Here is a 13,503-nt window from a genome sequence, read left to right on the forward strand (position 1 = left end):
TGAAACCAAGATCATACTCTTTGGCCTGAATACCAAACGTCACGTCTGGAGGAAACCTGGCACCATCCCTATGGTGAAGCATCATGCTGTGGGGATGTTTTCCAGCGGCAGGGATTGGGAGACTAGTCAGGATCAAGGAAAAGATGAACGGAGCAAAGTACAGAGAGGTCCTTGTTAAAAACCTGCTCCAGAGTGCACAGGATCTCAGACTGCCGTGAAGGTTCACCTTCCAACAGGACAAAGACCCTAAGTACACAGCTAAAACAACACAGGAGTGGCTTCGGGACAAGTCTTTGAATGTCCTTGAGTGGCCCAGCCAGAGTCCGGACTTGAACCCGATCTAACATCTCTGGAGAGACCTGAAAAGAGTTGTGCAGCGACACTCCCCATCTAACCTGACAGAGGATCTGCAGAGAAGAATGAGAGAAACTCCCCAATACAGGTGTGCCAAGCTTGTAGCATCATACCCAAGAAGACTCAATGCTGTAATTGCTGCCAAAGGTGCTTCAACAAAGTACTGATTAAAGGGTCTGAATACTTATGTAAATATGATATTTCATTTATTTTTTTATTTTTTATAAATTAGCAAACATTTCTATAAACTTGTTTTTGCTTTGTAATTATGGGGTACTGTTTGTAGATTTATGAGAGAAAAACCCCCCGATTTAATCAATTTTAGAACAAGGCTGTATCGTAAAAAAATTTGGAAAAAGTCAAGGGGTCTGAATACTTTCCGAATGCACTGTACGACCTATGAAGAACCCCTAATTGGAAGAAAGATGTTACAGCACAAGGATCTCAGGGTGCTCTCCCTTCCAATTAATTAATGACTCCTCAGTTAAAATAATTACTACTTAACAATAACAGTGTGTTATTGATTCAAAACACAATGGGTCTTTAAAAGTTGTGTCTCAGATCTCTATGGGGTCTCCCTGTAGGTTTAATGAATGGTCCCTGGTTCGTTACAGACAGCTTAATGATGGGAGATAATCTCACGCCAAGCAGCTCCTCCAGGTATTTCACCATGGAGGGTAATAATTGATAGGAACCCCACAGCTTCCAGAAAGGTTATTCAATATGCGTCGATATCAGTATTATTGTGATTATTGATGGTGCGCTGGGAGGAAGAACTTGAGCGTGGAGAGGGTCTGTTCTCACCTGTTACCCTGTCAACACCAGTATTGACTTACTGTAGATTCAACACCAGTATTGACTTACTGTAGATTCATCACCAGTATTGACTTACTGTAGATTCAACACCAGTATTGACTTACGGTAGATTCAACACCAGTATTGACTTACTGTAGATTCAACACCAGTATTGACTTACTGTAGATTCAACACCAGTATTGACTTACTGTAGATTCAACACCAGTATTGACTTACTGTAGATTCAACACCAGTATTGACTTACTGTAGATTCAACACCAGTATTGACTTACTGTAGTGTCAACACCAGTATTGACTTACTGTAGTTTCAACACCAGTATTGACTTACTGTAGTTTCAACACCAGTATTGACTTACTGTAGTTTCAACACCAGTATTGACTTACTGTAGTTTCAACACCAGTATTGACTTACTGTAGATTCAACACAAGTATTGACTTACTGTAGATTCAACACCAGTATTGACTTACTGTAGATTCAACACCAGTATTGACTTACTGTAGTTTCAACACCAGTATTGACTTACGGTAGATTCAACACCAGTATTGACTTACGGTAGATTCAACACCAGTATTGACTTACGGTAGATTCAACACCAGTATTGACTTACTGTAGATTCAACACCAGTATTGAATTACTGTAGATTCAACACTGTCAAACAAAGGTTGTGTTCCCCTGCTCAGATGTTGCATGTATCAACCAATGGTAACGTGCCACGTCATCGATTGTGCTACAACATAATGATGTGGTTAGCTGATACGTAAAATACCTATCGAGGCGTTTTAAGATCTGGCATGTGTCAGCAACATCTGAGCAGAGGAATGTGACCAAAAGCTATGAGGGATGGCAGTGAGGACCATGGACAGCACCTAACCACCTAACCATTGAAGAAAGTAGACAGCGCCCACTAATTAGGACCATGGGCAGTGCCCAAGCCATCGGGTCAATGGGCAGAACCTAACCATAACCAATGAGGACCATGAACAGCAGCTAAATAGTGAGAGAGCTAGACAGCACTTGCCAAAAAGAAAACATCCCTATTGATTCCATCTGTTCTCCCTTTGGCCTATAGTGAATGACATGTCCTACTGCAAAGCACAGAATGCAGCCAGTCGTCACTAATAGTAAAGTCACCCTCTAGTAGCAGGCGAAAAACCAACGTTGAGCTGCAAGGCTTTGGTGTTGCTGAATGAAACTCCTTTCAGCTCCACTTCGGTTCAGTGTGCCGTTGCAAATACTGGATCAGGGCCACAAAGGATCACAGTCCAAAAGGGTCAGAGTGAACTCTACTCAAAGGTAAAGTTTTGTGTATAACCCCGATGTGGTACACATATTAAAGTGTTTCACCTTTTTGTTTGTGGGTATTCACTGAATTGCATCTACTTTGAATCTCCTGCACGTGTGTGTGTGTGTGTGTGTGTGTGTGTGTGTGTGTGTGTGTGTGTGTGTGTGTGTGTGTGTGTGTGTGTGTGTGTGTGTGTGTGTGTGTGTGTGTGTGTGTGTGTGTGTGTGTGTGTGTGTGTGTGTGTGTGCCTGTGTGTGCCTATGCGTGCGTGCATGTGTGTGCCTGTGTGTGTGTGCTTGTGTGTGTATGTGTGTCCTCGGGCTCCGGAGAGGGATCAGTATGAGAAAAGAGGAGAAAGACGGACAGAGGAATAGGACTGATGGCCTCATCACAGGAGACAGCAGTGAAACAGGCTCTCCTGTTATTGAATATGTGTGTGAATATAAAAGCATGTTTTATTTAAAACCGTATGAGCCTCAACGGCCAAATCCATAGCTTTATTTATCAGCCTCAACGGCCAAATCCATAGCTTTATTTATCAGCCTCAACGGCCAAATCCCTAGCTTTATTTATCAGCCTCAACGGCCAAATCCATAGCTTTATTTATCAGGCTCAACGGCCAAATCCATAGCTTCATTTATCAGCCTATACTGCCAAATCCATAGCTTTATTCATCAGCCTCAATGGCGAAATCCATAGCTTTGTTTATCAGCCTCAATGGCCAAATCCATTAACAGCTATCAAAGCGTGTCAGTTGACCAGATAAAAAACAAAGACAACATGCTAGATGTGCTTAGACACACAAAAAAAGAAACGGCCCTTTTGCAGGACCCTGTCTTTCAAAGATAATTCGTAAAAATCCAAATAACTTCACATATCGTCATTGTAAAGGGTTTAAACACGGTTTCCCATGCTTGTTCAATGAACCATAAACAATTAATGAACATGCACCTGTGGAACGGTCGGTAAGACACTAACAGCTTACAGATAGTAGGCAATTAAGGTCACAGCTATGAAAACTTAGGACACTAAAGAGGCCTTTCTACTGACTCTGAAAAACACCAAAAGAAAGATGCCCAGGGTCCCTGCTCATCTGCGTGAACGTGCCTTAGGCATGCTGCAAGGAGGCATGAGGACTGCAGATGTGGCCAGGACAATACATTGCAATGTCCGTACTGTGAGACGCCTAAGACAGCGCTACAGGGAGACAGGACGGACAGCTGATCGTCCTCGCAGTGGCAGACCAAGTGTAACAACACCTGCACAGGATCGGTACATCCGAACATCACAACTGTGGGACAGGTACAGGATGGCAACAACAACTGCCCGAGTTACACCAGGAACGCACAATCCCTCCATCAGTGCTCAGAATGTCCGCAATAGGCTGAGAGAGGCTGGATTGAGGGCTTGTAGGCCTGTTGTAAGGCAGGTCCTCACCAGACATCACTAGCAACAACGTCGCCTATGGGCACAATCCCACTGTCGCTGAATCAGACAGGACTGGCAAAAAGTGCTCTTCACTGATGAGTCGCGGTTTTGTCTCACCAGGGGTGATGGTCGAATTCGCATTTATCGTCAAAGGAATGAGTGTTACACCGAGGCCTGTACTCTGGAGCGGGATCGATTTGGAGGTGGAGGGTCCGTCATGGTCTGGGGCGGTGTGTCACAGCATCATCGGACTGAGCTTGTTGTCATTGCAGGCAATCCCAACGCTGTGCGTTACAGGGAAGACATCCTCCTCCCTCAAGTGGTACCCTTCCTGCAGGCTCATCCTGACATGACCCTCCAGCATGACAATGCCACCAGCCATTCTACTCGTTCTGTGCGTGATTTCCTGCAAGACAGGAATGTCAGTGTTCTGCCATGGCCAGCGAAGAGCCCGGATCTCAATCCCATTGAGCACGTCTGGGACCTATTGGATCGGAGGGTGAGGGCTAGGGCCATTCCCCCCCAGAAATGTTTGGGGACTTGTAGGTGCCTTGGTGGAAGAGTGGGGTAACATCTCACAACAAGAACTGGCAAATCTGGTGCAGTCCATGAGGAGATGCACTGCAGTACTTAATGCAGCTGGTGGCCACACCAGATACTGACTGTTACTTTTGACGCCCCCTTTGTTCAGGGACCCATTATTCCATTTCTGTTAGTCACATGTTTGTGGAACTTGTTCAGTTTATGTCTCAGTTGTTGAGTCTTATGTTCATACAAATATTTACACATGTTAAGTTTTCTGAAAATAAACACAGTTGACAGTGAGGACGTTTCTTTTTTTTGCTGAGTTTATGTGTGATGCATTGCAACGATAGACTATTATTATACCCCTTAAGACTGAACTTTGTGAATGACGGCCAATGAAAAACAGCGACAAAGCTTCAGCATCATACAGCATTCTTTATTCATGGCAGAAGTAAAACACATTGTTTTATGTCATTGTTAAAAACCAACAACAACAAAAATGGGGAAAATACAAACATTTATTTTGGTCGACTCAAATGAAATGGATGGATGTAAACAAAGAGATAGTCTCACAGTTGAATCCTAACTTGAGATCCACGCGTGTACCTCAATTTCCACAAATCTCCCATCAACATAAATTCATGTTTGCGTGAGCCAGAGTTGAGCACGAGTGTCTCAAGTTAGGATTCAACCCAGAGTGGAATCAGGTGATTTTACACTAAAAAACCCTCTTCTTAGATATACTGTATAGTATGAGGTTTCTGCCACTACAAGGGCTGATCACTTCAACTTCCTGTGAGCGTCGAGGAGTTGCCCCAACCCCTGTTCAAGGATCAGATTTTTTATACCCCATAAAGGTTACGTATAGGATTGGGCATAGGGACCTAATGGTTACATATAGGACTGGACGTAGGGAAATCTGATTCTAGGCCTTCAAATGGACCTTATCTGTCAACAACTAAACCTGAAAAATCTGGTTAATATATAGTTAGAAACAGATCTATATTCAGTTAGAAACTGACCTTGTGTCAACACATTCATGGTCCAAGTTGTTCCATAAAAACCTCCAGGTCCTATATCCTTTCATTTACAAGCTATATTTAACCATACTTTATACAATGTGGTCATTGTTTTGTAGAATAGTCCATCTCAGAGCATTACATGTACATGTTATCTATATAGACGGCTGAAATATGATTGTCCATTTCAAAATGCTTTCTTCATGCTAGAACCAACCAACTCTTCACATCATAACGATGGTCATTGTTCTGTAACGTTAAACGCAATGAATGAAACACTGAAATCAGTTAGCTACAACCAACCACAAGCACCACTTCAGAAATATCCATTTCAGTTAGAATTATGGATAACAAAAATAATAATTTCAATTACCAGTATTCTGGTTTCCCGATGTGAAAACCTTGTAATACAGTCAGACAAACTTATGTAATAAATAAAAAAATCTCAAAAACAGCCATAAAAAGTATAAAGGAATGTAGCTGTTGCTGGCAGCCATCTTCTGTACTGTACCCTATACGTACATGTGGAGGTATTGACAACATAAGTGCAAAAGGTGAAATGGCAATTATTCAGCTGAAGTAGTAGTGGCCTTATGACAAGCCTGACTGTGGTCCCAGCCTAGCTTGCTAAGAAGCGGTGTTTGACATATTCATTTAAAATACGCTAAGTTTCTTCTTGTTGAAGACACATGACAGGATGGAGCTTTAACCATAAATAGGCTTAAATATGACTATTCGAAGGATCCCTCTGCTCCAAACCAGGCAACCAGCATGAAAGAGCATGGCCTCTTCCACTGGGAGAGATGGAGAGAGAGAGAGAGAGAGAGAGAGAGAGAGAGAGAGAGAGAGAGAGAGAGAGAGAGAGAGAGAGAGAGAGAGAGAGAGAGAGAGAGGGGCACAGGCGCTTTGTTTTTAGAGTCACTTGGTGAAAACAAACGGTCCTTTTACGTCGAGACCTCCTCCTGTATCCATAATACACACTGTTCTGATCCCAGGACCACACACTCACACACTCCAGTGTGCTTCTTCAGAGTGGCACGCTGCCACGTCCTGTGTGTGTCCTCCTGACGGGCTGTGTGATGTTGCGGTGTATACTGGGTTGTGTGCGTGTGTATAATGGGTTGTGTGCGTGTGCGTATACTGGGTTGTGTGCGTGTGCTGGGTTGTGTGTGTATACTGGGTTGTGTGCGTGTGCGTGTACTGGGTTGTGTGCGTGTATTGGGTTGTGTGCGTGTGTGTACTGGGTTGTGTGTGTACTGGGTTGTGTGTGTACTGGGTTGTGTGTGTACTGGGTTGTGTGTGTACTGCTCTACAACATTCGCAGAGTACGACCCTGCCTCACACAGGAAGCGGCGCAGGTCCTAATCCAGGCACTTGTCATCTCCCGTCTGGATTACTGCAACTCGTTGTTGGCTGGGCTCCCTGCCTGTGCCATTAAACCCCTACAACTCATCCAGAACGCCGCAGCCCGTCTGGTGTTCAACCTTCCCAAGTTCTCTCACGTCACCCCGCTCCTCCGCTCTCTCCACTGGCTTCCAGTCGAAGCTCGCATCCGCTACAAGACCATGGTGCTTGCCTACGGAGCTGTGAGGGGAACGGCACCTCCGTACCTTCAGGCTCTGATCAGGCCCTACACCCAAACAAGGGCACTGCGTTCATCCACCTCTGGCCTGCTCGCCTCCCTACCTCTGAGGAAGCACAGTTCCCGCTCAGCCCAGTCAAAACTGTTCGCCGCTCTGGCACCCCAATGGTGGAACAAGCTCCCTCACGACGCCAGGACAGCGGAGTCAATCACCACCTTCCGGAGACACCTGAAACCCCACCTCTTTAAGGAATACCTAGGATAGGATAAAGTAATCCTTCTAACCCCCCCTTAAAAGATTTAGATGCACTATTGTAAGTGGTTGTTCCACTGGATATCATAAGGTGAATGCACCAAATTGTAAGTCGCTCTGGATAAGAGCGTCTGCTAAATGACGTAAATGTAAAATGTAAATGTGTGTGTACTGGGTTGTGTGTGTACTGGGTTGTGTGTGTACTGGGTTGTGTGTGTACTGGGTTGTGTGTGTACTGGGTTGTGTGTGTGAGTGTGTATGTACTGGGTTGTGTGTGTGAGTGTGTACTGGGTTGTGTGTGTACTGGGTTGTGTGTGTACTGGGTTGTGTGTGTGAGTGTGTGTGTACTGGGTTGTGTGTGTGAGTGTGTACTGGGTTGTGTGTGTACTGGGTTGTGTGTGTGAGTGTGTATGTACTGGGTTGTGTGTGTACTGGGTTGTGTGTGTACTGGGTTGTGTGTGTACTGGGTTGTGTGTGTACTGGGTTGTGTGTGTGAGTGTGTGTGTACTGGGTTGTGTGTGTGAGTGTTCTAGGTTGTGGGCGTGTGTGTGTCCCCCTCTGTCTCTTCTCCTTCCCTGGTCTCTCAGAGAGCCTGCTCAGTGCTGGAGGCAGAGATGTCCAGTAGTCTCCAGGCAGCGTTGGGGTTGAGCTCCTCCTGGTCCCGACACAGAGCCCACACGTACATCATCCTCAACACCTTCTCCTGGGGGGTGGGGGGGTAGGAGAGAGAAGGAAAGGTTGGAGGAACAAGAGATATCACCAAGAGTAGGAGAGAGGAAAAACAGACAAAGAAGACAGGGCAATGGTTAGAAGAATGGGAAAAAATATAAAGGTTAAGGAAAGGGAAGCAGGAATGGACTACAAGAAACAGGGCTAGAAAGAGGTCTAGGGAAGTTGGACAAAAGATACCATCTGTATAAAAGCCTGTTACCTCGATTTAGATTTAAAATCCTGCTAAATTTAATTTGAGATTCTGGTAAACTCTGTATGTTTCCTTTCATGTGTCCTACCAATTATTATTATTTGATTATTCTCCATGGCAACCTATTGATACAAAAATAATTATAAGTTATTTCTCAGTTTTCAGTTGGCTTTTGAGGAGACCAGGGATATTTGTGCGTTTTTGACCAAATGTAAGTCATAACAAATACTTATTTAAATGCTGTAAGTTTCCTACTGTTATATGTAAATACAAGTCATGTGTATGTAGAGGGGTAACTTTCTTCACCAGTTTATTTTTATCATGTTGTAATATGTGATTAGCCTACCAGTTGGCGTAACTGTAATGTTCATTCTCCTGAGAGGAATTATGGTGTGTTATTTTTCTCTTATTGTTAATTGTTTATAGAGACTGCTGACATGACTGTTTACTGTAATAGTCTTTGACCAGAGTGCAGTCCGGTATCCGTCTACTCCCAGTGGCTAACCACACAGAGAGTATCAGACCGCATATTACCATCAAAGGCTAGAGAGATGGACAGGTTTAGGAGCAAAATTACCCAGGACAGAGAGAGATGGTAGAATAGATATCACAGAGGTTGTAACCATGGTAACTCACTGGATCCCCTTCCACCAGGTCTCCCTTGGGACTACGAATTACCATGACCACCTGGGCCTGGAACGTGATGATCAGCACAGGGCCTTGATCCATGAGCTTCCCCATTGCCAACTGAGAGAGAGAGAGTAGGAGAAGGAATGGCAGAGAGGGAGCAGGGGAAGGAAATTATGTTAAACCTGAAATAATGACAATCAGCTGGCTACCAAAATGTTGGTGGCCGACTTGTACATGTAGCTCAAACACAGTAATGACGTGGCCTGGTTGGGCCTGACAGACACATTCATGTACTTACATCTATGTTGTCTATATCTAGGACCTTGGACTGGAACATTAGACCCAGGGCCCTGGCCTGTTGGATAGGGTGGGCCAACTGACTGTATGTCTAAGGACAGAGAGAGACGAGGGTCAAAAGGAAGGAAGAATGCAATTCGAAAGTATTTTTCACCCTGATAGTGATAAGAAAATCAAATAAAAACTATATTTCTGAGAAAAGAAAGCATGCCAAGTAAACCCTTTGTACAGACACTACTTGTTACAGACATCAGTAAACATAGAAAAGAGGAAGAGAGTACGGTCTGTATAAAACTACTTACAGCTTCATAGCACCAGTCCTTCAGGACCTCCAGCTCTCCACGGATCATCGCCTGCACAACAGTCACATAGGTGCATTCCTAAACATTAGTTACTGCAGAGCTGTACAGTTCTCTTATAACAAAGCTAACCAACATATAATCAATTCCAGTCATCTATGGATTACACTTCTGGTGAGCATTTCAAAAGCTCCAAGTGCTCATGATTAACGATTCAAAACAACAAAAACATTGATAAAAAAAAGTGCTTGAAAGCCCCTACCTCTAGGATGTTGGGGATGATGTCCTTCTCACACTGTTTGAGAAAGGAGTCCTTGTCGAAGCTGGGGTCTGCCTTTAAGATCTCAGTCAGCACCTGAGACATCTCAGTCTTCGAGAAGAGACCACCTGCCAACCAAATAACAAGGATTTGATGTAAAAACAGTGGAAAACCCATGTAGTCCAACCATCCATCAGAACATCTGAAGGAAAAGAGGGTAGTCACTTTGTGGCCATTGACATACCAGACAATATAACAGAGAAACTATTGTGCACACCCTGTAATCCCCTCAGAGTGATAGAATGATTAAACCGGGACATCATTTAACAGAGAGGTTGTTTACCTAGTAGATCGGTGACTCTGTCGGTCACGGCTCGAGATGCTCTCACAAGGGCGTTGTCACTCTCGTCATACTTCATTTTCATCTCAAAGAACCCTGAGGAGTGAGAACAGGAAATATCACAAAGACTTCTAAGACTCTGGGACCCTCCACAGAAAATCAAATAAGATACAACGTAAGAGAAAGTGTTTCTTGATCAGGAAAAATCCCATCTCTGAAAGACTTGACATCGAGATATAAGTACAACACCGAAAAACTCTGCCTCCACTTTGCCCATATAATGAATATAGTGCCACCTGTTGACTGGCCAGTGAAGTGCACACAACCATGAATGTGACCTACGATTACATCATTCTCATGTTATCTGATGAAATTCAGTAACATTCTCTTACTGTTGAAAACCATATTGTTGTCCTTGAAGTCCTTCCACTGTGCGTACCACTTAGAATCCTTGTGCAGAACAACACCCATGTCCTCTCTGTAAGTCAAAATAGACAATTTATATCAATTGGTTGTATTTCCTAATAGTTTCAAGCACGGCTGAATGGACACACATAGCATTGTCGGTGAATGGGAAAACTTCTGTTAACCATGTCATAGTTATGAACAAGTAAAAAGGGACATACTCATTGGCCTCAAAGACACGGTTGTCACTCTCCCCTCCCTTGAAGGAGAATTCACTTCTCTTCCTGAGTTGAGAAGGAGCCCTATAGGTACCATCGTCTACCACATCAATCTCTCTCTTCACTGACTCCATCCCCTGTACACACAGAGGGAGGGGGGAAAGGAGATCAGTATATCAGTCAAATTATTCCATAGAATTCATGACGTTTGACTCATTTTCAGCCTCCATTTGATGCTTCAATGTTTCTTAAAAAGTCCTTCAACAGCTGGTATTTACCCCGAAACAACTGGTTACAACTGCTACATTCTTATGCTTATTTAAAATCATTCAACACTATTAATGATACATAGTAATCATGTATGTAAGCCCATTTTTAAGCAGGAACTGGGTAAATAGCAGACAAAATAATAAAATAAAGCGTAACCAATTTCCTTCAATGGAGAGTTGTGTTACTTATTTTAAAATGCCAGTCTCTGACCTGTGAGATTGCCCTGAAGGCGCTGGTCGCTCCCAGCTTCTCTCCTCCTTTGGACACAGACTCAGCAGAGTGCCTGGCCGTCTTGGCTGCCTCCTCCACCCCCTCCTTGATCTTCTTCCCCAGGTCTGTACGGGTCACTTCCTCAAAGCCCTGGACAGAGAGACATGGACCACAGCAAGTTATAATGACTTTACTTCAGGCAGATTAGCGGCAAGCTACTATAAATAACAGTTCCACATGAATGGCATCTTTGGGTTAGCACGATATAGAAGTGAAGTTTAACTCATAAGCTGTCCAATACCTCAGCTGAAATAAAAATTTTATAAGAAAAATATAAAAACAGATTTACACCATTGATGCGCTAAAAGGAGTACACAACAAGGATTAAACATTTGCCTTTAGGATTCATTCTGAGGGTTTACTTCAACTGATAATGTCAATGGCCTTTGTTCCATGCATCATTATCAACAGTGTTACAATGACTCACCTCCTTCACAGTCTCTGACAGAGTCCCCAGGGTCTTCTTGAACACCTCAGAGGTCTTTACCGTCTCTGATTCAATTGTTTTCTGGCAGAAAGAAACGGTTGACATTGATGAGACTTCACAGTCAAGCATCAAGTGTGCATGACATCACAAGGGTTTGTTCGGAACACAGATGAAAGTCAACTTGTCACCAACCCTAGTCCTGGACAGCATGTGCAGGCTTTTGTTCCAGCACAGCACTGACAATTAAACTTATCATCAAGACCTTCACTAGTTGAAGGTTAGAACTGGGCTAAAACAAGTCTGCACAACCAAGGTGAGTGACCATGGGCTTAAAGGGACATTACACTCCAAAATCCAATTTGAGCTTACAAATTTCCTCCGAGCCTGTTGCAGGGCATCCGACTCCTCCAGCCTCTTGGCCTCCTCTCTGAACTTCTTGATGTTCTCCTTCATCTCCTTGTCCTTCCCAAACTCCTGCCTCAGGTTCTCCACAAACTCCCCGAAGAAGCCTTTACGACTAGGTCGTTCTGATGCATACCGCACCTGAGAGAAAGAGGTCACTTCAAATATAAGTGAATGACAGAATATGAACAGTTGGTGTATTGGCTAGTTAGCTACCACCAGATCCATCACTATTTGAAGATCAACAAGGATAATGCGTTGGATAATGCATAGCTACCTGCACAGGGACAGCCGGAGAACAACATATCCTGTAGGCATCTCCTCTACTGAATGAGGAGACGACAGCACGGCATGGCAGGAGTAGAAGACGTCTTCCGACCAGCTGAAGAGAATTACAACATGGGCTATAACCAAACATTCCTATTGAAGCTATTACAATACATATCTACCTGTTCTAGCGTTATGGTGTAACATATAGAAATAGTAGGCTATGAAGAATGCCTGATATGTTTAGCTAGCTAGAATGTTCATGAACACCGACCGGGAGGGCTATGGCCCATTTCATAACTGTCATCACATAATAAAATGTCACGTTATTCAAAAAATATCGTCGAATGTTAAATACTGAGCTGTAAAACTAATCAGTCAATATCCATCGATTGCCAGTACAACAATGGGGAGTTATACTAAAACAAATCTCACCTCATAGCACCGACACACGGAGGCTGCCATCTTGATCTTGAACGCATTGGGCAATGAATGGAGGAACGCCTAACGCCCCACCCCGCAGACTGTCGACCAATCGCGTTCAGGTTGTTATGCCGCGTCACGCGGTTGCTAAAACTAATCGTCACGCAATCCCTTTTTAAAGTCAGGGTATGAGTCAGGAAATATGCCTATTTTCCACGAAAGTACGTAATGTCACGATTCAAAAGCTATACAATATTACAGATAGCAAGTTAATTATATCACATATTGTACTTCTTGTTGACGAAATTCATGCTAATGTTGGGTTTTTGAGCTAGCTCCCAATTGACTCCCATTCACTCCTTGAAGGAGCTGGGGCAACGTACACAATGGGCGCTAATACGATTCCAGTGGAGTTTCCCATCTCCTTAAAAGTGTCTCTGATGGAGCACGTGCAACTCCGCTGCAGCTGACCTCCTGACGGATCCAATGGGTGGAGACTAATTTGAGGAGGTGAGTGTGTGTCCTTCTGCAGTCAAGTGCCTGCCCTAGCATCAATAAGGAGAGGTCTGCAACCTGGTCTCTGAGCATTTCGTATTTCTGTATGATATTTAGTATGATATGTTACGTGTTGTATTAATTTGTGGATGTCCATCATCCATTTCGTATGATATGTTACAAATTGCAATTTGTACAATATGTTATGAATTTGACAAATATTCAATGTTTTTATTTATTTAACCAGGTAAGTTGACTGAGAACACATTCTCATTTACAGCAACAGAATGGGGAATAGTTACAGGGGAGAGAAGGGATG

General features: G+C 43.7%; 1 protein-coding gene across 1 annotated transcript; it reads right to left on the minus strand.

The window, feature by feature from the left end:
• Positions 1-4,821: 4,821 nt before the first annotated feature.
• On the minus strand, positions 4,822-12,780 carry LOC106599036 (mitochondrial import inner membrane translocase subunit TIM44). Its single transcript, XM_014190086.3, has 13 exons — positions 12,702-12,780; positions 12,277-12,381; positions 11,967-12,140; positions 11,598-11,678; positions 11,111-11,260; positions 10,634-10,767; positions 10,400-10,485; positions 10,011-10,103; positions 9,671-9,795; positions 9,412-9,462; positions 9,111-9,200; positions 8,819-8,929; positions 4,822-7,963 (listed from the first exon to the last, which is right to left on the minus strand). The coding sequence occupies exons 1-13, from the start codon at positions 12,729-12,731 to the stop codon at positions 7,844-7,846; spliced, it is 1,350 nt and encodes a 449-aa protein (XP_014045561.1). The 5' UTR covers positions 12,732-12,780; the 3' UTR covers positions 4,822-7,843.
• Between the last annotated feature and the right edge of the window lie 723 nt (positions 12,781-13,503).

Source organism: Salmo salar, chromosome 03 (assembly GCF_965601325.2).
Source record: "Salmo salar chromosome 03, fSalSal1, whole genome shotgun sequence".
Taxonomy (NCBI): Eukaryota; Metazoa; Chordata; class Actinopteri; order Salmoniformes; family Salmonidae; genus Salmo; species Salmo salar.

Excerpts from the sequence above, each read along its gene's own strand:
- LOC106599036 (XM_014190086.3), bottom strand. The coding sequence starts at position 12,731 with ATGGCAGCCTCCGTGTGTCGGTGCTATGAG. Across the intron at positions 9,463-9,670 it reads TCATCCCCAACATCCTAGAG|GCGATGATCCGTGGAGAGCT; the intron begins GTAGGGGCTTTC and ends ACTGTTGTGCAG. Across the intron at positions 9,201-9,411 it reads AGGACTGGTGCTATGAAGCT|ACATACAGTCAGTTGGCCCA; the intron begins GTAAGTAGTTTT and ends CTCTGTCCTTAG.